The following is a 23,076-nucleotide window of genomic DNA, read 5'->3' as shown; positions in this document are numbered from 1 at the left end:
AGGTATTTCACGGTGTGAGCGGTGAAGATGATTGATCATTCATCTCTCTGATCAGTTTTTTTTTTTTGAGTCTCCGCATCTTTCTTTACATAATTCCGGTAAATCCGAGTGCACAGGTACAGAGCTATTTCACCCCACTACTACAACAGCATTTAAAAATACACACGAAGAGTCTGGATAATTTATATTTACAAAGTTTTATTAACATTTTAATTGAGAAAATTCCCCTTCAAAGCTATTCGCTAAAGCCAACAATGATAAAAAAAAAAACATTTCCAAATTCCAGCTCTACAGTTTGAAAGACTGTGCTTTCGAAGGCAGACTTACTTCACTACAGGAATCTTTAGGCACTTCAACACCTTGTAATACGTTTTTTTCAAGGCACTAGTTCGCACCCAGTGAATGAAGGGGGTGTGTAACAATCATTTTGTTTAACAAGGTCCTTCAGGTTCATTTTACAGATAAAAAGATGAAAACAAAACTCGACAACAACAACAATAACAGAAATGTGGAAAAATACAATAAATTAAAAAAAAGTACTTAAAACTTTTGGCAGTTCACACAGTAACAGCCATAACAATAAAATTCCCTTTAAAACACAGCTGTCTGTAAGCCAAAACAGGAGGTTCATCAAGCTGTATACTGTAAATACAGAGAAGTTTAACGTTTAAGTTATAAAAATAACATTATTGATCCCCAGGTGAGCAGTCCAGGATGATGTGTCCATATGTACATTTATGAGGGACTGTGTTGTGCATTCTAGTTCTAGTTGTACAGTCGTCATTGCAGTGTAAACATTAAACAAAGTTGCAGGACACTTCAGTTGTATTAATTGGTGATTAAAGTCTACCCAAGAGTTGGGGTCCCTGAACTGGGGGGGTACTGCCAGCTATCCCCCCTTCCTTCGTTACAGGAGCCGTGCTGTCCTCCTGTCCTCGTTTGTCCGAACCCCCTTAGCGCAGCGGATATTCAGATACAAGCCCAAAAACCGTTACCAAGCACTAAAGAATGAGAAGCTCCATCTGCACTGCTTATCTACCGCCTGTCCCGAGTTCTGGGTTTCAATGTCGGCTCAGGCTACAGATCCCCAAGCGAGTCAGTGGTCAGTTGCCCCCCTCCTGCAGTCCGCAACCTTTCCGCCACACGCGTGCCCCTCGATCGGCACGGACTCGGGCAGGGATCCGTGTTCCCTTCCCGTCGACACGTCACCCCTTTGCGGGAAGCAACCTAAACCCCATGAGGCGCACAAGAGACTCGCACATCAGCCCCGCAAAGTGCCGCGTTCGGTTTTTCTCCAGTCTGATCTGATGTGGCGGAGAGGACTGGACAGAAATGAACTGCAGATTGGCTGGGTGACCAGGTATAGTGACTGGCAGTGTCCTGTGACTGTGCCAGCCCAAGGCACTCTCTCACCACAAAAACCATACGTTTAGACTTATTTACTGTACACGAGCACCGACATGTAATGCAGTTCCACAGAATGCTGGACGGACCTTTCCCAATATGTTTTATAATCATCTAGACAGATAAAGAAAAACTTTAGTGGTTCACCTTTGACAGTAGTTCTGTGTGCATTACACATCTTTGCTCTTTCTACCGTGTTGCATTTTTAAAAATAAATTCTTTCACACTGACTGCATTTTCACATGGTGTTTAAATATCCTTGGTGCCAAACGGTTTGGGAGGGGTAGACGCTTCAGTGAAGATAGGAGGAGTGGTTCCATCCTCGATACCAAGGCCTGAGGGAAACAATCAAGACAAAAATGATTGAAATAGGGCTTCACTGTCTCATGCCTTCAGTGACATGAAGTCCTGGGCTCTTAGTCCTGAGCCACATAAGCCATGGAAAGTGCCCTTCACAATCAAAATATTCATTGTTTAGCCCAAGTGACTAGAACATTTCAAATGGCACTTGTGATTCTTTAATCCAGTGCTTGCTCACGAATGCCCCCCAATTCCCCCAGGTTTAACACTGATGTCACGATCTTCTGATGGGACTCTGGACTGCTGTGCAGCTCAGGTCACAGCCTGCAGGCGAAGTGCTCGTACCCAGTGGAGTTGAGAGACTGGGCCCCGGCCTGAGATGTCAGAGTGCCGCCATTGGACGACAGGCCACTAGGGGAGGAGCCTCGACTGGGACTGCTGGGAGATGAACTAGACGACACTGCAATAGAGACGCACATACACAACTTTACGAACTCTGAAAGCTAACAGGATGAACAATCTTGCAAATTTAGCATCAAGTCTGCTCCAAGTCTACAATCTACAAATATACTACAGCCCACTTTTTTGTACCCACCTTATACTTAAAAGTACTTAAAGTACTATCTGCTCTTTTAAAAACCTGTAAAATTTACTATCAGATTGTCAAGAACATTGATCTGCACCTTCAGTTTCCTGTAAGTGCAGCTTAAACACCTCTCATTCATTTCTTTGTGGCCATAAGCTTTGAAAGACAAGATTTTGAAGATGGAAAGTTCGATTTTTTAAACTCATTTGATGCCCAAACGTCTGCACCCCCATTGGTTAAGTCGTCAGGTTTACAGAATTATCTGTCTCTAAGGAGGGGGAGAAAGAAGCTGCAGCCACAGGGCTCGTGGGCAAGTGGACACCTACACGTGCTCCACATCAGGAAATGGAGGCAAACAAAAGACGGTTTATATTATTGCAGTCCCACTGCAATTCATTTGCATTGGTATGTATCCGTTCCTCTGGATAGAAAACATCTGAAGCATGGGAACAAACGTATACTTTAATTTCAGCAGCCTCACTGCTATGGTTTTAAAGTTTCTTATCTCCGATGCAACGTGGAAAGAAAACCCACCTCCACTCATGGTACTGTGCACCTGTGAGACGGCCAGCGGACTGAATGACCTGGAAGTGGAAACCTGAAACAGGAAGTGGACAGGAGTTACTTAGCCGTAGGCGAATTCTTCAGTTAACAAATCCATAAATGAAAAGGTGGGAGCTGGGGACAGGCAGAGGAGCAAGAGAGACAGGAGCCCAGAGCAAAAAGGATGAGCTCTCACCAGTCTGGAGTTGTAGGTGGGCGGCTTCAGGGAAGACGACGACATGGGGCAGCAGATCCTCTTCTCCTTCTGTCTCCGGTTACAGAACCAGACCCGCACCACCTCCTTCTCCATAGTGAGCTGCTCGGCGATAAGCGTGATCTCCTCTGAGCTCGGTTTGGGGTTCTGGGCAGGACAGACACAGCACACCCCGCGGTAAGCAGGAGCACTCACCTGCATTTTCTTTTCAGTGGGTGACGCACACATCAGCCCACTGCGCATAACTGAAAGCCTCCAGACTCCCCTGGAACACACTCGTTTTGTGCGCTCACTGGGGTTCAAGTCGAGTAAAGAGGCAGTGTTAATATGTGAGCTTTGATTAAAGAAGCCCTCTGTCAGCTAGGCCTAAGATTTCTCTAAGCTATCAGGTCAGGCCCTGCATGCAGCAGGGGCCCATACTCACGTCTTGGAAGCGCTTCTCTAGTGTGAGCTTGATGTTGGTCTCGATGCTGGTTCTCTTCTTGCGCTTTCGACCGAAGCCCTCGATGAGGGGGGGCATGGAGGTGGCGTTGGCCATGCTGTCTGAGGGGGAGTTCTCTGGTGGGGGAGGGGGGAGGCAGACGGGACAGCGTTAACGGTCAACCTCGGCCATGAGCCATCATGGCGCCGCCCATTCGCCAGCGCCAAGACCGCAAGCTCCCTTTCCTTCCTGCGCCGTGCACACCGCGAGCACTGTTGTTTTTCACGTGTATCCAAGGGTGGCATGTGTGGCAATAAGGAATATATTACAGCTATGAGTAAAATAACACTCCGTTTGCGTCAGTAGGAGATATAGAAGGGCTACACATTCTGTTTGTGCCCTTCTGACCACCCCTTCCCTAAATCCTCCATGGCTCCTCTGACCGGCCCTGACCCCTCCCTGCCCCTGATCCCCAGCTCCGCCCTGGCCATCTGACCCAGCCCTTTAAAAACCCAACCCCGCTCCAGACCCCCTGATTCAGCTCTGCCCCAGACCCTCTCACCTGCATCACTGAGCCACTTCTCCAGCAGTGGCTTCAGCTTGCACATGTTCTTGAAGCTCAGGTTCAGAGCCTCGAAGCGAGAGATGGTGGTCTGGCTGAAATCGTTTCCGTAGAGCTTCCCCATGGCCAGGCCCACGTCTCCCTGTGGGAGGGGAAAAAAAAAAAAAAAAAAAAAGACACTGGTGTCAGCGGCGCATTGCCGGAAAGGAGAGGCGCAGTGCAGAGCGGGCTCACGACTCAGAAATCTGGAGAGGTAGGGTTCCTGTTCCAAGGAGTCAGGGCTGGGCCACTGTCGAGACTGTCTAGCAGACTCGGTGCAGGAAGAGCAGGATTGTGTCCACACAAGCAGCTCCCGTTTGATTTCACTTTTTCCACTTGCATCCCTGCAACTCTTTCGTAAGCCGCCCAGCCATGTGGCTGAAGCCGATACCTAGGCTTCTTTCAAGAACTAGCTGGAGGAGATCCTGGGATCAGTTCGTCAATTAACCACTCACTGTCAAAGGGGCAAGCAGGGCCAAAACGGTCTCCTTTCCTTTATCTTTCTTATGATGTTATTGTAGGACAAAAAAAGAATGTGGTTTCAATATTTAGAAGTGTATTTTCCAAATAACTCTAGGCTATTCCCAGATCCACAACACTAGTTACTCATTTATTGGCATGGCCATTGTTAAAATTTGAATCCCAAATGCCGAGAGTCAGAGAGTTCATGCTGGAATAAATACTATAACAGGGCTCTTGCTACTAACAGAGGATCTGAAATAACTTGGGACAGCCGTCAGCCTCAAATGGGATTTAAAGTTTCTTGTCCATCCTTTCTCCCGCCCCCAGCTGCCAGCACCAGCACCTGTGTGAAGCCCAGTTTGATGCGTCTCTGTTTGAAGGCCTTGGCAAACTGCTCCAGCTCCTCCAGGTCATTGGGCTCTTCCTGCTGGGATGCGCCCATGTGCTTGGGGACCTGAAGGTGAGGCGGCATCTCCAAGTGTCCGTCCAGAGAAGACCCCGACAGGCCTGACCGTCCCACTGCCTGCGCGAGTGATAAAAAAAATAAATAATGAAAACAAATTTTTAAAATCTAGACTCACCAGTTGTTTCTATAATACCCATTTGATTTTGGAAGAGCCATCCATTTGTTTCACATCAGTAACAAACCCTGTTACTGCACACGGGGGAGTGAGGAAATTCAACTCCTGCGACCTGCCACTAATCTTTTAACACCTCACGGGCAACACAGTGCTGTGCATGGGGGTCACGCACAGGCTGCCTCTCTTCCAATTGCATCACAAGAGGTCACAGGGGACGCCGTGTTGTCGAGAACACCCTACCCTACCCTATAGCCAGCAGCCATATCACTCTGCAATTCACAACTGGCAGCCCACTGAAGCTCAGCAGGTGTGAGCCTGGTCAGTGCCTGGCTGGGAGATTCCTGGGAAAAACTAAGGTTGCTGCTGGAAGAGGTGTTAGTGGGGCCAGCAGGGGGCGCTCACCCTGCAGTACATGTGGGTCCTAATGCCCCAGTATATTGACGGGGACACTATACTGTAAAAACAGGCGCTGTCCTTCGGATGAGATGTAAAACCGAGGTCCTGACTCTGTGGTCATTTAAAATCCCAGGGCGTTTCTAGAAAAGAGTAGGGGTGTAACCCCAGCGTCCTGGCCAAATTTCCCATTGGCCCTTACCAATCATGGCCTCCTAATAATCCCCCTCTATGAATTGGCTCTGCTCTCCTCCCCACTGATAGCTAATGTGTGGTGAGAGTACTGTCACATCATCCAGGTGGGGCTGCACAGTGGTGGAGGGGAGTCCCTTTTATCTGTAAAGTGCTATGAGTGGAGTGTCCAGAAAAAGCACTATATAAAAGTGTAAGCAGTTATTATTATTATTGGTGGTGCTCGATCAACTGTGCACCCGCACTTGGGGAATCCCCATTACAATGTGGCTCGAACCCTTGATCTTAGAGCTCAACCTAAACACGTGAGCTCCTTTACCAGTTGAGCCACGCAGGATGTCCTTCCCAATTTGATTGGAATTTAAATTATAAAATTGATTAACATTCTTGGGCATTAGAAGCAGATTTGATATCCTTTTTCCCCTGAGTGAAATATCCTTTTAAGAAGCCTGTCTTACTGCTGCAGTAAAGCTGAAGTTTCTGCACAGAAAAAAATTCCGTTTGATTTGGATAAAAAGAAGATGCAGCTTCGTTTAGTATTTTTTTTTCTCTCTGCACTTCAACTGATCTAATCAAAGATCCCGCGGAAAAGAAAGATCCTTGATATTACTGACAGCAGTGCAGCACAAAAGGAAAATAAAATTAAAAACAATTTTTTTATTCCTATTGCAAGAGACTGTCATGGCCGTTAAAGATAATTATGTACGTCAACATAAATTTATGATTTATTTCATGCTATTACTCCCGGTGTGAAGTCAGAAAGCACAGGCAAGAACGTTACAAGCTGTAGCCCAGTAAGAGGACCCTCACCTGGGGAGTGAGCGCTAATCCAGGCTGGTGCTGGAGCAGGCCTGACTGGGACTGGGAGGGCAGGGAAAGGAGGTTCTGCTGCAGTAAGGCTGGAAGAAATAGCAAAAAAAACACTACTGAGGCACAACACATCCCTCCATTTATTTCCCATAAAAACACTTTTCCAGGTACTGGAAATGTTAACCTAGGCGCTGGGTGCAAGGCAGAAAGACACCCTGGACTGGACACTAGAGTGGACTGCAAGGCGCACTAAATCACTACCCTCAGCACAACGCTAGTCTAATACAGCAGAGCGATAATCACTTCAGTCGATTCACATGACCAAACAGAAACCGTGAATTTACTCAGCTTCTATGATTTCCCCCCCCCAACACATTTTTGGAAATACAACCTTTTCCCCCCCCCCCATCAAAATGCTACCTGCAAGCTCAGCTATTACAGCTGTGTTTTGTAACAATGAAACATAAGTGATAATGTGAATAAATACGTATAAATTACCCTATAGTCAAAACATGTTTCCCATGGGGTTTTGAAGATTACATCTCCTTAGACAGTTAAACATCATCTCCCAGGAGCTTCACAATGGACTGTGTGTTAAACACCTAAGCGGCTTCATATATTCATTCATTTAGATCAGGAGAGACCAGACGGATGCACACTTGCATTAATGCAAAGAACCGGCAACAGCATTGCTAAAACTGGGTCTGCAGCTCCAAGTGACCAACACATCCCAGCGTCCCAAACAGACGTTTTGCCCACAAAGATTCACCCAATGTTGAGAAAACAAGATAATTAACAGGTCCCCATCTGTGAAATGGCTTCTAGAGCCAGTGCAAGCAGAAAGGAATGATTCGCTTTTGGGAAAACCGGTTTTCCCAGCGTCCGACTGCTCCTCACCTTGATGGCTGGTCTGGGTCTGAGACAGAAGGAACGGAGAGGAGGGGGTCAGGTGGGAGCCAGACACCAGCAGCAGTGGATGCAGGGAAGGTAGTTCCTGAGGGAGAGACGGACATGAAAACGTCTTCGAGGAAGCATAAGGAAAGCTCCAACATTCTGGGGTTCAAGCCTGTTTGCGGCCACCAGGCTAACACAGACACCCTTCTAACAGGCCAGCCTCGTTTGGGGGGACCCCTAGGACTAAAGCAGGGGTTCAGAGAAGGAAAAAAGGCACACGGGGTTGGATGTTTTAATGAGTGTTTTCATGCCACCTAGTGGCTCCGCTTGTAACAAATGCCATCGGGCTTTTGGACACACGCTACAAAAAGCATTGAAAAAAAGATTTTTATTAACCTTGAGAGAGAAACTTTGCAAATTGCAAATTTTAAAGATAACAGGGGTTGTTTTTTAGCGGTGCAGGTGTGGGGAGCCACCTTGACATCAGACACGCCCCCCCCCAAACCTGTCAGTCAATCAGGAATTGTGAAGCCCTACCCCAGAAAGCTGTCCCCCGCCCATAGGGGACCCCTGTGTCAGGTGACACGTCTTGAGCGCCGACACGGAGTGGGGAGAGTCGTTGAGGTCTTCCGTCTTGATCTGAAAACACAGCCAAAGGTACGGAGAAATGATTTAGCTAATGATTTCATCGAAAATGGCCTGTATTCAAAAGCTCTGGTTAACTAAAATATTGACATGTGTGAAAATGCACACGTGAAGACAGGGCCATCAAAACACACATCAGTTAATGCAGTCATGTCACATAATGCCTTATACAGCCACCAGAACAGAACAAGGCATGGACATGTCCAGCATTTATAAAACAACTTGTGTTCAATCTTGTTGGCAAGGCGTTTGAGAAGAGTGACCACGACTAGGTCATCTGTAACAAAGGGGGGTTTTAACGATGTTTCTGTGCTCAAGGCTACAACAGCAGCGCCATAGCTGGGATTGGAACCTGTAACCCTCTGGCCAGCTGAGAATCAAACCATTCCTTCGCACTGCTGCACCAACACAAAAGCCAGCGCCTATGGCACCCGACAGGAAAGGGAAATCTCTGAAAACCTTGCAGGTCTGAAGACCGTCTCCTGCTGTTAGCGTTTAAAAACAAAGTCTCGGTGCCAGTGGTTTTCCCATTTCTTGCTGCTGCACTCAGTGTGACTGCTGTGCTGCGCTGATGTGATCCTGTACCGGTTGAACAGGACAGCTCCTCCAGCAAACTCCCCCACCCACCCCTTCTCTCATTCTCCCTCCCTCCCTGCTGGCAACACGGTATGCAAATATCTCCAGGAGACCCTGGGAGCCATTTCCTGCAGAGTTGAGACACCAGCCCTACTGCGGCCTTAACTCCCTCTTGCCCAGCGCCAAGGAGCGTCTTGTAGTGAAGGCAAAATCCCTTCACATTCGCTTCTCGTTCGATTTTTCTGATGTTTTTGAACTTCTGCAGAAACTGTTCCACACCTCTTCTTTGTCACAGAACTCAGAATCGCATTTCCCAGAACTCGCCTAACCTAATTATCCTATTTGGCAGGCTGTTCCTCTAAACGCTACTGACAGGCAACAGGGAGCTCGGTGCACCTGAAGAGGCGAAACAAATGCCATCCGTTGTCTCACAGTATGCGTTAGTGTACAGCTGAGCATCTTTAACATGTGTTGGGAATAGCAAAACATTTTAGTGTGTGCAGATCTTTCCTCACTCTGTGCTATAAGAACACTGCTACTGCAGTTCTGAATATAAACCTTAAAAAGTGTGCAGATTGTTCTGCGCGCGTCATCAACCCTGCATCTTCCATAATGTGAGCAGGACTTGCGTCAATAAAAGAAAAGGCAAGGTGACAACTCTCACAACAGGAAGTGAGGTCACAGTGGCCAGTCACTTTGTCACCCAAATCAGCCAATAACCATCTGATCTATTTTCACCATTGCGATATCTAGTGCACAAGGATTTCTTGGGAGATATTCCCAAAGAGATTATTAAATACAAGTATTTGTGGGACATGCAAGACACTAGAAACTCCAACTTTGATAAGTTTCAGTCCTTGAAAGCTATAAAGAAAAAACAAGTGCCATACTCTGACCTGCACCAATGCATCTTTTGTCAGCATAAAAGAAAAATTCCTCAAGGAAAGGGATATATGACTCCCAGTCAAGACACACCAGGGAGCACTCACTGTCCTTGAATGTAAAATGTTGACTGCACAGCAGTACATAAACTTTGGAACTCTGTGATGAGTTGCTGCAGCGTGTAGGCATCATTAAGAGACAGTATTCTTATTGTCTCATCTGAATATGCCCTTTGAAAGTATTTAGTATTGAGTGACAGCAAATAAAATTTGGAATGAACTGTATGAAGTCCGTAGGCTAATTTTAGTCAATTAATCTTGGAGACCATCTTCACTGCTAAAAAATTCAAATAACTGTTTTGAGCGGCTTTCTGTAGAGGCTGGGCCACATACTCTTGAGCAACAGCGAGCTCTTTCCAAGAGCTGCCTCAGTGCATGTATCCTCGAACCCGGACCTCTCCGAGGGCCGATGAGGGTCAAAGGTGTCGGAAAAGGTTAAAGATTATGGATTTCCATCACTTACCTGTCTTGTGAAGTCCAGCCCATTGCGTTCATCGTCTGCAAAAAACAAAAAACAACCTTAAGATTTCACACAGGTTTCTGATGTGATGGGCCAGTGTTCTTAAGAATCTTAAAGAAAACAAAGAATTTTATACTTGGTCTCTTAAGTACAGTACATTTAAAGGAAGAAGCAAATTCTACCGATTTCTATTAAGACCAAAATCGTCATCTACTTCATTCAAAACCCACTGTGATTTCCTACTATAAATTTGCCCACGCTTGACTGGAGAAGATTGTTTTTCAAATTAAAAATCTGGTGTCAATAAGGGTTACATCCCCACTATTAGGCATTCTAACAGGTCCTGTTATTGATGCTGAAAACCCATATTTGAATAAAAACTACACACACCAGACTATTCTGTGCAATTATGGTCACCTCAAAGTTAAGAAAATATTTCTGTTCAAGAACGAATGAATCAGCATTTCCAGACTTGAAGGCATTTCCTACACTGACAGGATAACAGGAGAACAGAACTGAACTTTTATCAGTCTTGAACATGGAAGACTAGTACAAGAGGACCTGATTCTTGTTTTCAAAAACCTCGAAGGCACTGACAAAGTCAGCCCAGAGAATTTCTTCAGAATGAATAGAGAAACATGAACCACGTCGAAACTATGTGGAAGTGTGAAAAGGAGTAATATCTTTACCCTAAGGGTTGTGGGAGCATGAAACAAGCTACCACAACCCTTAGGGTAAAGATATTACTCTACCACTTCTGCACCACTGTATTTTAGCACAAACATAAGAGAGGTTACAAACGACAAGCCCTCTTTAGCAGGTTAAGTAATCAGTAGCTAACTTATTTGAGGATTTCATCAAGCCAGTTCTTGAAAGGAGTCGGGCTATGGTCTTCAGTAACATGCAGTGGTGCAAATGTGGCCTTCACTGCTGCTACAAGGCTGTGATGTTTTAGCCAGCTGCAGTTTATCAGTTTCTGCTATTGCCCTGTACTATCTCACTGGGGCGGAGCGGTGGCTCTGTGGCTAAGGATCTGCACCTGTGGCTGGAAGGTTGCCGGTTTGTATCCCACAGCCGGCAGAGGAATCCTACTCGATTGGGCCCCTGAGCAAGGCCCTTCACCCCAGCTGCTCCAGGGGTGCCATATAAATGGCTGCGCTCTGACCCCAAGCTTCTCTCCCTGTCTGTGTGTCTCATGGAGAGCAAGTTGGGGTATGCGAAAAGACAAATTCCTAATACAAGAAATTGTATATGGCCAATAAAGTGATCTTATCTCATCTTATTAGTTCTCCCAGTGGTGGTCTGCTTCATTTGCAGAATACCGACAGCACTTTGTGAACTTTATCTACAGCAGGCAAAGATCTCATTCTTTCTCACTCTTCTTACAAGTTCCTTCATATTTGTGGTTTTTATCTGGTCTGCTAAATTAAAACCTAAAAAGCCTAAGGGCTTACTAACAAATTTACATTTTTTTTTTGTTACATTTAAAGATTAATTCAGTTTTTATCTATGTAAGTGCTGTATATTTTCTTAATGTTATTACTAACTAGACCATCTTCAGTCATGGTATAGGGCTAAGCACCCTTTTTAAGGACAGTGTTTAAGAAGGACAAATGTGTCAACCTCTCCCCCCCCCCAAAAGATATCCACCAAGTTAATTTAAAAAGTTTAATTTGGGTGAGTTAAAAAGCTGTTGCTTTACAGATTAAGAATACAAAAGACCCCTCCCCAGCAGCACCTTTTGCAGAAATGTTTCTTACCAAAAACATTCAAGTCAATGCCAATAAGCAACACGGGCTTCAGCTCCGGAGCAGGCCTTTGTCAGGTGAAAAAAGGATCAGCCTTCTCGTGTATTCTTTAATCTCCCCGATTTGAATGTCAAATTATAGCCCTCCATGTCTGCAGTGCCCACTGGGTCTGGTGTCCTACAGTATGGAAATTTTTTCCTATTGCTGCCAAACTTCCAGTATGGAAATGATGAGCCCATGCAAATAGGCTGAGGTCTGTATCCGTGGCAACCTTCAGAGCCCCTGTTTATTTGAATGGTCACACATGGCCCCCAGGTGCGCCGCCAACTGCTGGCCTGCAGATAAGCTCCACCTGAGCGAGAGACCGGGCGGAGTGATGGAGGGGGAGGCCAAGAGCTCCCCCCCCCCCCCCACTCAGCCCTCTGCAGCCTGTCAGGCAGCCCCCCCGAGAGAAGGGGGAAAAGACAGCCAGCCGTCTCTAGGAGAAACCCGCCTGTCAACAGAACCACACACACTCTGTGGCAACACACCCTGGTACAGCACCACAGAGCAGACAGAAACGGACGACAAACGTTTTGTACTCAAGATCACAACATCTGGATCAGTAAATCCCACCATCTCGGGGAAAAGAAAGTATGGGAATTTAGTAAAAACACAATGCACTAGAAGGCTGAGCCGTGAGCTATACTATAATAAATATTTATTATTACTAGTATTAATGATGACATCAATAATAATCATTATTGTTGTTCGAGAGGTTATGATTAAGACTAAGTTATTTTGATAGTGGGCCGGGATCGTGTATGTTTTCCCCGTATTCGTCTGGCTTTCCTCCAGGTGCTCTGGTTTCCTCCCACAGTCCAAAGACATGCTGGTAGGTCGATTGGCTTCTGGGAAGACTGGCCCTGGCGTGAGTGTGTGTGTGACTCTGTGATGGACTGGTGTCCTGTCCAGGGTGTCCCCCGCTTTGCACCCTTTGCTGGCTGGGATAGGCTCCCCTGTGATGGAGCAGTAGGTTAGTAACTTATTCTATAATAATAGTGCACCTTGAGAGTCTCCCTGTAGGAGATGCAGGCACCTAGCTCTCACAGAACTCTGGATTCCTATTAATGCAGGAAGAGAGAGAGAGTGTCTTTATTATCCCTAAGGGCCAAATAGATGCTTCCAGGTTATTCATGGTCTTGGCAGAACTGGATCTGCCCAGGAAAAGCAGACCACAAAATTCAAAGAGGGAAGGCGCGACGCTCTTGGCCCCCTTCCCCATCCCCGGACAAGTCTGAGCAAGACGTGGTGCCGGGGTAGCAGAGAAGGCCCGGACCAGGGAGCAGCTCTCCCCACACCTCTCCCCACGGGACGGCGCGCTGGAGAATCAGGCGCCACACAAGCCGAACGCCGCAGGCGAGCCTCTCGGGGCCTGGTTACACCACCCAGGTGTTGACTCGGTGGCATCTTAACTCTTAAGTTATATTAAAATTATAAGTCTAATATGAGAAAAAAAACACGTCACTTTATCAATTACAAAACGCTGCCCAACCAGCGAGCACCAGAGCTCTGCGTTACAATAACAGGAACACGCCAGACTGCCAGACCGACTCAGTATTGTTTCAAGAGGCAACAAAGAAGTTAAAAAGTCAGAGTGCCCATTCCACAACACAGAATTAGTTTAATAAATGTCTGGAGGGTGAGGGAAGCTAAGAACAGAGTGTGGCTCCTTGACAAGCAACACAAATAGCCGGAGGGCTCAGCCCCTAGCTTGAGCTGAAACCACTTCAGAAGTTCTAGTGACGCCACGCTCTGCTGCTCACCCAGCGGAGAGGAGCTCTCACCAGCCAGGGGTTTTCTCAGGTCAAGGCGAGCAGCTGGAAAGTTGCACATCTGTCCACCCGCCCATGAGACATTTCAAAGGATTTCAAAAACATTGTAAACCAGAATGGAAGAGGGGGAAGACCCGAAGAACATCCTCAAACGAGATCAGCAGGGAGAAGAGAATGAAACAAACTGCAGGAAAAACAAAGCTCCAGTAATCCAGTGCTTATACCCGCCTGCCATGAGTGTCAGAGACAAAACGTATCGGACAGAAGCTGCAGCAACAGCAGGAGATGTGGTGGAACTACTGGAATCGCAGAAACACCTCTTCCTGAGAAAGGGGAAGGCTGGAAGAAGTAGAGATGTAGCACTGAGCCATCAGAAAGAGTATTCAGGCACAGGAAGGCAAGACAGATGAAATGAAGCCAATCAGTGGTAGACATATGAAGAAGTCAGGGATGTTGGGCGTAGAGGAAGAAGAGATTATTGGTCGAAAGTTTAATTTTAACCTGCTAGGGAGAATACCTGTATAGAAATGATGTATAGTCATTTGAAAGCATTCAAGGTCAAGACAGGTTGAGGAAACATAAACCAATAGGGACCGACAATCACAATATAGCTTTGAAGTATATTTTGAATCTGTTCTGATGCAGAACAGAACACAGGTTTACAATTTCAAGAAAGCAGAGTATTAAGAGATGTAGAATGGGATAAGACAAACATGAAATCAGCAGAGAAGGGATGGTAACTGTGTAAAGAGATCCTGCTTGAAGTAAACAACAGATTCATCCCAAAACGGAGTAAATCACAGGCTGGAATCCAATGGTTCAATTAATCAATGAGGAAAATGCAAACAGTTAAAGCAATTGAGAAAAAAAAAAATCAATGAAATGCAAAAACCATGCAAACTCCACACAGCTAGACACCCGAGTTCAGAACTGAATCCAGGACACTGGAATTGTGAGGCAGGATTGGTGCCCACCACACAGAAATTCAGCATGGCTGCTGCAACTCCCACCTCCCGTGCAAGGAAGAGTGGAATTCAAAACTTGCCCTACAGCTACTTTCTCAGAAACCAGTTTAGCTTTAAGATTGTCAGCTTACGGTCTGAGCAGTAAAATCAACAGTGCAGCACAGAGGGCAACCCCAGTGGGGTACGAATATGAGGTGATCATGCCCTGCTCATTGCTTGCCGGGTAGGCTCCGGCTTTCCGAGACACACCGAATGGTATACACCACTGTCACACCGCAGCGCTGAAGAGCACCAAGTTTATTCTTGCATTGCTTTTTTACGATCTCACCAACAGGCAAGGAAAGCATTAAATATTATGCGAGCGCCCTGCAGAAACTGGCTGAACCACAGACGAAATTTGAATACGAAATGTTAGTTGCTTTATATGCTCCCTGAGAACCCGTCAATGTGGGCATCAGATCTTCTGCTATTGTTCAAAAGGCACCGCAGACTGTGCATCCCGTTTCGAAGTTCCACATTTCAGTATCAGTTTGTTCCCAATTTCACTGTGTGTTCCATCTCCCATCGTGGCTGGGGGGCAGTGGCTCGGGCTCTTGTACACACAGCTTCAGACAGCACATCCTGTTAATCTGAGGCAGTTTAACTGCCGGGAAGAGAGCCACGTCAGGTGCAGCTACATTAAACGGAGGATCCAGTTAGTGTCTCAACACACTGAGGTCTTTCAGCCTGAAAACGCTCATAAAAAAAAACCCAAAACAAACAAAACTCCCTCCTAAGAGGCGGCGTGACCTGACTTTTCTGCGGTTTGAGACGCTGCCAACACACATAATGGCTGGGATATTGATTATCGCTCTACTGGCACAGCTGACATTTTCGCATGTGGAATTAACCATAATTAAGGTTAATTAAGAAGGCTTACCAGTCCAAATATTGTATTGTTTTCTTTCTACCTTCCAGCATGGAATTAACCTTTTCTTGTTCCTCTGCAGCCAGTGCAAACTCCTGCAGGTCCCCACTCAAAGCTACTTTAGCACCTGAGTCTTTTCTTTCGAAAACAGCCAAGCAGTTTTTCCAAATATTACACGTATTCGCAGCTGGACGTGTGCTGATTGAAAACCACCTCACCCAAGTGAGGTTCAGGTCTAGACATCCTGGACTGTGCATCACCTCAGCCTGACAGAAGATGGGGTTCACTTACACACGGTGACCTGTCCACCCACAAACTGCCAGTTCTCGAGCAGGCACCAGGACACGCCTAAGGATGCCTCCATCGAGCCGCATTGTGCACGCACCGACCTGCATGATGCCTAGAGAGTGCCCAACATTCGTGGTTTTTAAGGCACAGATACTGATAGAGCAACGTGTAGCCAGCTGGGTAGTTAGCCGAAGAGCAGCTTCATCAGTGCTCAGTGCATTTACTATTTTAGGACAGATTGCACAAATAAGGTAAATTTTCCCCATTACACACACACAACACAACCACCTCTAAAACAAACGCAAGGCACCAGTAATAACCTTGTTTCAACCTTAATTCCACACCCTGAACAAGACAAAAACACAACAGTAGAGCAACAGAAACACCAAAGGCAACGTTAAAAAGCCCTCAGTTTACTTTGAACCGTTACTTTATTTTGGAAAAGAAAATTGCTTCCTCTTTTCATAAGACGTACCGTTTCTTATCTTATTGTTTTGTTTTTATTTCAGGCCAGCTAGATAATTACAGAAAACACACCTGCACTATAAAGGCGCAAAGCTGGACCACCAAGGTTAGCCCGATGAGGCGAGATAACAAACATGTACTCTGATATACTGGATATCTTGTACTGTATGCGCTGGAGCGGGCGAGCGCTCCGAAGGGAAACTCCCGGGTGGGGCAGTTCTGTTGAACCCTGGAGCGAGGTACTTCACTCACACTGCTCTAGAAATAAGCCCACCTGTGTACGTGTGTCTACACCCGTGTCGCTTTGGACAAAAGCCTCAAAGACTAATAATAGCAACATGACACAGATCTGTTCCCAAGTTCCCAAGGCGTTCCCCCCCGTCTCCGAAAACGCTAAAGCGAAACACAGCTGACCCTCTCCTCACCCACAAAATGTTTATATATTATACCCACGCCACTTCTTCTTCGAGCAAAACTGTCTTTTAAAAATGACACCTTTCCACACAGGAAGTCAGCGCTGGCCGGAGCTGTTCCGGATTTAGAAGTGTGAAGCGATCACGTTCGGAGCCCTAACAGAGGAACTGCCCAGTTTACGAATTAAAAGAGGGACCGGCACACAAAATAAATGAATATTTAAAGTAATACATTAAATGCTTCTATTTATGTTTAATCCAGCCTAATGTTTAATGTTCAGCACCTTATCCCGATTATAAATGTTTTCATTGGCTGCAACATCTCTCAAAACACCCTCGCGTTGCCTAACATTTACTGCGTGCGAATCACGCCTGGTTTCAATAGGTCAAACTAAAAACTCGAATTTTGATATTCTAATTCTGATATAAGTAACCAACTCACGCCTTTTCGTAATTCGGATTGCTTTATTTTGATCCTTTAAGAAATTATTTGCGTACACAGCGTCTTTTATACAAATACATGTATATTTAAAAACTAAGAATTTCCGTGACTCTTGAAAACGCGTCTAGACCTCATTCTTATTTTGTCCCCCTTCTTGAAAAACTGACGGGCTCTGTCAATCGTTAACGTTGAAACCTTTTTTAGTAAAAATGTATTTAGGAAAAATTATTACATTCTCTTTCTCAAGACAAACCGAAGAGATGAAAACTTTTAACACCCTTACCTGTTTGATTGTTATGGATCTCTGTCGGCTCCACAGCCTCGCCGCTCATCTTCATATCTGTAATAATAAAAACAGCTTATTTTAATAAAGGGCCACAACTTTAGGCAGAAACGACGCAAGCAGGGCTTGCGCGTACACAGTAAAATGACCTCGTTATTCTAATATATTCGACTTTCAAATTTGTTTTCTCCGACATGCAATTGCTGTTATAATATTCATAAGTTAGAGGGTGATCCCAGCAGTTTTGACCACAGTAGTTCTCTCCGAGTCTTTCTGGTGTCACGTTTTTAAATTCCGTTCAATTTAAATGCGCACAGTTCGCTAATTTCCCTTATTTGGACGGCCAGACTTCTCCTTGCCCTGAAATAACATCTGGCACTACCTGCAACTACAGTTACAGTAAAACAAAAGCTTACAAAAAATCCAACAGTTCATGCCTTTCAAGGTTTTTTTTTTAAAACAAAGTGAACTTTTAGAAGCGTCCTATTTTGATTACCTTTGACCCTTTCAAAAGCATACACAAAGTTTGGTCCCTTTTATATTGTAATCGCAGGACTCTTTCTCCAGCGCTCAGCGCAGCCTCCCAATTTCAGTGAAGACGAGTAGTCCGCGTTGTAATCGTTGCTCTGCCTCCAAACCATTGAAGACTCTCCTGTCGGTTACTGCGAGGGGAATATTTTATTCAAATTCGCCCAAACCCCCTTTTTGGACAGGTGGGTCAAGGAGCGACGCATTAACCTTTTTTTTTTTCCAGCTCGTAAAAGGCGAAGTGGACCGATAAGAAGACTATTTGCATGCGCCGGTGTGCAGCCTATCAAGTCCTCATCGTTTTTGCATAGAGCAGAGGCTTGACTCCAGAGCAGCGAAACGCACCTCTTTCCCCAGCACACAGTCGCATTGACCTAAAATGTGTTTTTCCTCACGTGTCTTGTCTGTTTATATATCGATCACGCCTTGGTCAGACTAAATGGATAAGCATTAATTACACTCACCACATTTATATCGTGCTTTCAGTGTATTACATCTGGCCGTCGCGGCGTGCCATTCCAGTATTCCGCTTTACATCATGCAATGCATCTGCCTGAATTCAAGAAGTGTGTGTGTGTATATATATATAAAATGAGAAGAATAAAATTCAGACCCCTGCACGCAGCGTCGTGAAATGCGCACGTGAAAGGGATCCCGTGCTCGTCGCAGCCAGGACTGCTCGGAACCTCGTGACGCACAAGTGAAAACGAAGCAGAAGTTTGCAGGTTTGTGTGCCTTACCGGACACTGATAAATCCACCAAAAATAAAAAAGTGAAGGGGAAAAATAAAAGTAAAAAAAAAACACGTGCGTTCCTTTCAGGAGTTGTACAATGTCCATGTCCGTTTACAGACGCTGTAAAGCGTCAAGTTTAATTTAAGAGAGTATGCAGTAAACTCTCTACAAGCTCTCTCGGATTCTGAAGGGCGTTAGCGATTGGGAAACTACGGGCTATAGCGCTGACTTGCGCTGTCATTTCTCTCAGTATCGCAAAATTCAAAGACAGGCGACCGACCAGCCCGATAGCACCAGCAGGACCAGATGATTCGTTATTAACCGTGGTTTTCTTATGGTTTTCGTTGTGGACGTGAAGACAGCGGTCGGGGAGATAAGTTTAGCGGGCTAAGCTAGGCTGCGGAAAATTTGTTGTTGTTTTTTGCAGAAGTTCATAAATAAACATTTCATTGTTTGTTAATTACAATTAGCCTTGCTCCCGGTGCTTGCCGGGATAGGCTCCGGCTCCCTCGAGATCCTAAATTGGAGGAAGAGGTCAGGGAATGGACGGATGAGTGTCATTATGAATGAATGGCAATGTTTTTATTTTAAATTTATACTATACCTCAGTGCAAGAACTTGGAGTGAGGCTTGTATACATAATGTTGCCATCCTCTTCATCATACTGTACAGCTTTTAAATGGATGAATGATAGTTCTGTGCATTTATCTACTGCTTTCTATCCCAAAGGATCTCAGAGCTCTTTACATACAGGGGGGGTGATCAACTTCCCCCACCACTGCCCTGCAGCCCCCCTGGGTGACACACAGCAGCCCCACTGCACACAGGTCACGGGGAGAAGGGAGAGACTGAATGAAGTTAAGGTCCTTAGCAAAGCCAGCTTGCACAAGCAGTGGAGTCCAGCCCGGACAGCAGTATTACTCCCTGCTCCCAGGAACCCTGCCATGGCATCCTTAACGACCAGGTTTCGTCAGGTGAACACAATCCTTTCTCCTGTACAATCCATCATTTTGGAAAATTGCTTCTCTGATGGTGAATATGGATTTGTAAGGCCCTGTTGCCCACCGGCACCAGCACATGACCTTACACCTGCAGGAAGCCAACAAACCCTGTTTTAATGTTCAGATTGAAGGGCTGAACACTGTTTTAGAAGTGGTGCGTGTTCAGGACCCATTCAGAGAGAGAAGTTAAAAAAAAAAAAGACACTCTACACTCTGATGTTGTGCCAGACTGAAATATTCTGCTACAGCAGCGTCAGATACAGAAATAATACGCCAAATTGGATCAAGCCAAGACAGAGGTTTAAACCCCCTTTTGAAATATTCTATGCCACATTTCAGACCACGTGTGCAAGGCAAGCTTAAACACACACACACAAACGAGAGAATCACTGGCAATCAAGCCACAAAAATGATCATGAAAAAATGAAAAAACACATTTACAAAGCGCACACGCACAAAGCTCAGCCAAGTTGTCAACAGTTTACTTCGATCGCGATGAACATTCAGCACCGAAGCGTGGTGGCATGCATGTACAGTAGCTGTAGAGTACGTTCCTGACTCCTCCAGGGTTGACAGTTAAAGTTTTGCAAACCCGTTTTTTTTGGAGGGAAGACATGAAAGGATACCCCGCGCTGCTGGTCGAGCTGGAGCACAGAACGACCCCGGAGGGCGTTCAGGGCCTTTTCGAACATCAACCTGCGAACGAGGCAGCGGAGGCCACAGGCTGCAGTGCGATGTGGGGAGACCGAAGGGAGGTCATAGCACAGTGAGAAAGGAAAGAGCTGCTTTCAACAGGTTACGTGTGGAGTGTGCTTTTGAAAAAACATGTTTACTGGATGTTTTCCGTCCTGCTCCTATACCGCTGGTAGCTTGACGCAACGACAGAATAAAAAAAAAGGAGACAGCCGGAGTGGGATAAAGATACCAGCACCTCTGGTGTTTGTCCTGAACAGTGTTTGCTCTGCTCTTCTCCCTAACAAGATTGCGTTAGCTTAGGCACTGCGCAAGTTCAAGAACTTCTAAAGAAAACAAACAAGCCTACTCATTTCTGAAGTCTGCTACCAAAAATACACAAACACCCCACTGCAGCTCGCCCGAAAGGCAAGAAGAAATACTGGAACAGCAGAAGTCGATCTCGGGAATAACGACGGCACGCAATTTCCCCCAGTCTTGGGAGCAAGGTCTGGGATTCCTTTAAAAAAATCCCCTCTCAGCAGGGATGACTAAATGTGTCAGATCAGCGATCAGGACAGACCAGCCTTTTCCTTCATCCTGGAGTGCGTGACTGCACTGTACTACGGAAGCTGGAAAGACAATGGAAAATCTCAATCGGGTAATTCCAGGGAAAACAAGAACTGTAGGATACACCCAGGAATCCTGACCCAGACTGGGGGGTCTCCAGTTCTTACAGATTCCGTCCACCCCCCACTAACACCCCCTCCCCTTCGGGAGTAGTTAGGAAAGGAGTTAAACAGCTTACTCGCAGGCTGCTTGAAGGGGTTAGTCACAATCTTTCAATATTCCTCCCCGTCCCATCAACACGCAAACACCACCAGTCACAAGTGTCCGGCCAGAGTCGGTCCACGAGACGTCAGGTGCTGCAGATTCGCACCTTCAGCCCAACTAGAAGTTCGACATGAAGCATCAGGACCGAAATTACAGAGAGCACTGGTTTAGGGCACCGCAAGCCTGCCCTCAGTCACTTCCTACGCCGAAATGCAACATGTCAGCTTGTGTTGCCTAAATATCAGCTGCGCCCACAGAGATGTTTTATCTGCATTTGAATACACGGCGCCTCAAAAACAACGTAAAAAAAAAAATCGGAAAACGACGACGGCATTTAATTTTGACAGCCCACACTCCCGAAAGTATATTTGCATCTTGACACTGCACGGAGGCTGCCCAAACTATGTGGAGCGATTCACGGGGGTCGTTAAAAAACACACACACACACAAACGAAGTGCTGAAGAAAAACGAAATCATGCCCGCTCACCTGCGCGTGAAGGGTCGAATGTCACCACCATCGTTAGTGCCTCTGCTTCTGTAATCGCTGCTGTCCCCAAACAAAACCGTGGATCCCGGGTCCTCTCGCTTCAGTCTTAGCGCTCCCCTGACGTCACCCGGACAGGTACATCTCCGCGAGCAAGCCGCGGCTCCCCGCCTGTCCCGCCCCACGTCTTCGCCCGCAGCGCTGTGCACCACCTGGCTCCCGGCCCATGCAAAACACCACGATTTGCATAGAAGCCCACTGGTGACTGATGGAGAGGGGGGGGGGGCGGCGAGGGCCAGAGGTGGGCTGTCCCCTCTGCGCGGGGGAGATATTCCCGGCGTGGCCGCAGTGTCCCAGCTGCAGAAACGACAGACCCGGTTCTTTCCGCCTGCCGGACCGCCGCAGGGCTTCACCGGGCTCCGGCTCCAACTGCTCTGCCCCGCTGCAGAACGGAGGAGGGAACACGCCCCCTGTGACGCTCCTCTTTGGCCTTTTTTTCCCTAACCGTGCCGGTTTTCTTTGGAAACCTCACCCTCCTTTTCTCAGAAAAGTGGGTTAGGGCAATAGCTACAGATTCTCTAGAAGTATGATAGCACCGTCCTAGGCCAAACGCAACAACCATAAACGAGCTCATCACACTGTCTCTACAGCATTCCGACGGGCTTATCTGTGGCTGTGTGTCATACCGCATCAATACCGTACACGTGTGAAGCAGTCAAAGTACGCGTATAGCGCCGCGATGAACTTTAATTAGAACCAATCAGCTGTTTAAGGGGAAGCGCTTTTAAACGTGAGATCAGGAGCCAATTATTTGCAAAAGCAGTTGTTGGGAGCCTGGAACAAGCTGGACGAGCTGACAGTCGGGCCACTGTCGGGAAACGTCTGCGGGAGATGCTCGGATCAACTAGCTACTAACAACCGTGAAGCACAATTAAGAATCCATTTAAAACGTTTTGTTACTAAGGGTGAAACGAGTTAAAAGCAATTAGGTTCTGCACCTACTCCTTCTTCTTCAGAAAAGCCTTTACTTAACTGGTTCCCTTCTTCACCCCTCTGCTCTTCTTAATACCATCTTCCACGGTCTCCTCTATTGTTATTGTTGTATTGTTGTAATTATAATTGTCTCCTATCTTGTGAAATCTTCTTATTTATTGTTGTAGTCTTCTTATTTATTGTTATTGTCATCCTGTAAAGCGCTTTGAGAAGCCACCTTTAAAGGCGCTATATAAAATAAAGTTTATTATTATTATTATTACTCCAAGACTCGCTCATGTATGTGCGAGTCGTACAAGAAGGCGTTTCTGGGGTATGTTTGATTGGAAGTCTGCTGTGCCATGTAGAACAGAAATAAACGAGATGCTGTACCGAACTTTTTTTTTAACGTTTCACTTCAATTATACTTCAATTATACTATTCAATTATACAATTAAACAACCGTTTTCTGAGCGCTCAGGGGCACAGAGCTGCGCTTGAT

The 23,076-nt window shown here is 46.2% G+C and overlaps 1 protein-coding gene across 5 annotated transcripts; it reads right to left on the bottom strand.

Moving 5' to 3' along the window:
* Positions 1 to 178: 178 nt before the first annotated feature.
* Positions 179 to 22,564, bottom strand: pou2f3 (POU class 2 homeobox 3). Of its 5 annotated transcripts, XM_088620157.1 has the most exons (14): positions 18,341 to 19,085; positions 17,845 to 18,010; positions 17,349 to 17,405; positions 10,027 to 10,061; positions 7,939 to 8,040; positions 7,405 to 7,501; positions 6,508 to 6,596; positions 4,875 to 5,054; positions 4,031 to 4,172; positions 3,472 to 3,605; positions 3,030 to 3,194; positions 2,825 to 2,888; positions 2,050 to 2,164; positions 179 to 1,739 (listed from the first exon to the last, which is right to left on the bottom strand). In XM_088620157.1, the coding sequence occupies exons 3-14, from the start codon at positions 17,401 to 17,403 to the stop codon at positions 1,697 to 1,699; spliced, it is 1,221 nt and encodes a 406-aa protein (XP_088476283.1). In that variant the 5' UTR covers positions 17,404 to 17,405; positions 17,845 to 18,010; positions 18,341 to 19,085; the 3' UTR covers positions 179 to 1,696. The 5 variants fall into 5 exon arrangements, with proteins under 5 accessions (XP_088476283.1, XP_088476281.1, XP_088476285.1 ...); XM_088620155.1 differs by lacking the exons at positions 17,845 to 18,010; positions 18,341 to 19,085 and adding an exon at positions 21,606 to 22,564; XM_088620159.1 differs by lacking the exons at positions 17,845 to 18,010; positions 18,341 to 19,085 and adding an exon at positions 21,092 to 21,542.
* Positions 22,565 to 23,076: the final 512 nt, after the last annotated feature.

The sequence above is a fragment of the Lepisosteus platostomus genome, chromosome 25, assembly GCF_059453375.1.
Source record: "Lepisosteus platostomus isolate fLepPlt1 chromosome 25, fLepPlt1.hap1, whole genome shotgun sequence".
NCBI lineage: Eukaryota > Metazoa > Chordata > Actinopteri > Semionotiformes > Lepisosteidae > Lepisosteus > Lepisosteus platostomus.
This window is presented reverse-complemented; position numbering and strand designations above follow the sequence as displayed.

Bases quoted from the DNA above. Each gene is read 5' to 3' on its own strand.
- pou2f3 (XM_088620155.1), bottom strand. From the start codon at position 21,636: ATGGTGGTGACATTCGACCCTTCACGCGCAG. The intron at 5,055-6,507 runs GTGAGGGTCCTC...TCACTCGCGCAG, and splicing joins GATTAGCGCTCACTCCCCAG to GCAGTGGGACGGTCAGGCCT. The intron at 4,173-4,874 runs GTGCTGGTGCTG...CCCCTCCCACAG, and splicing joins TCAAACTGGGCTTCACACAG to GGAGACGTGGGCCTGGCCAT.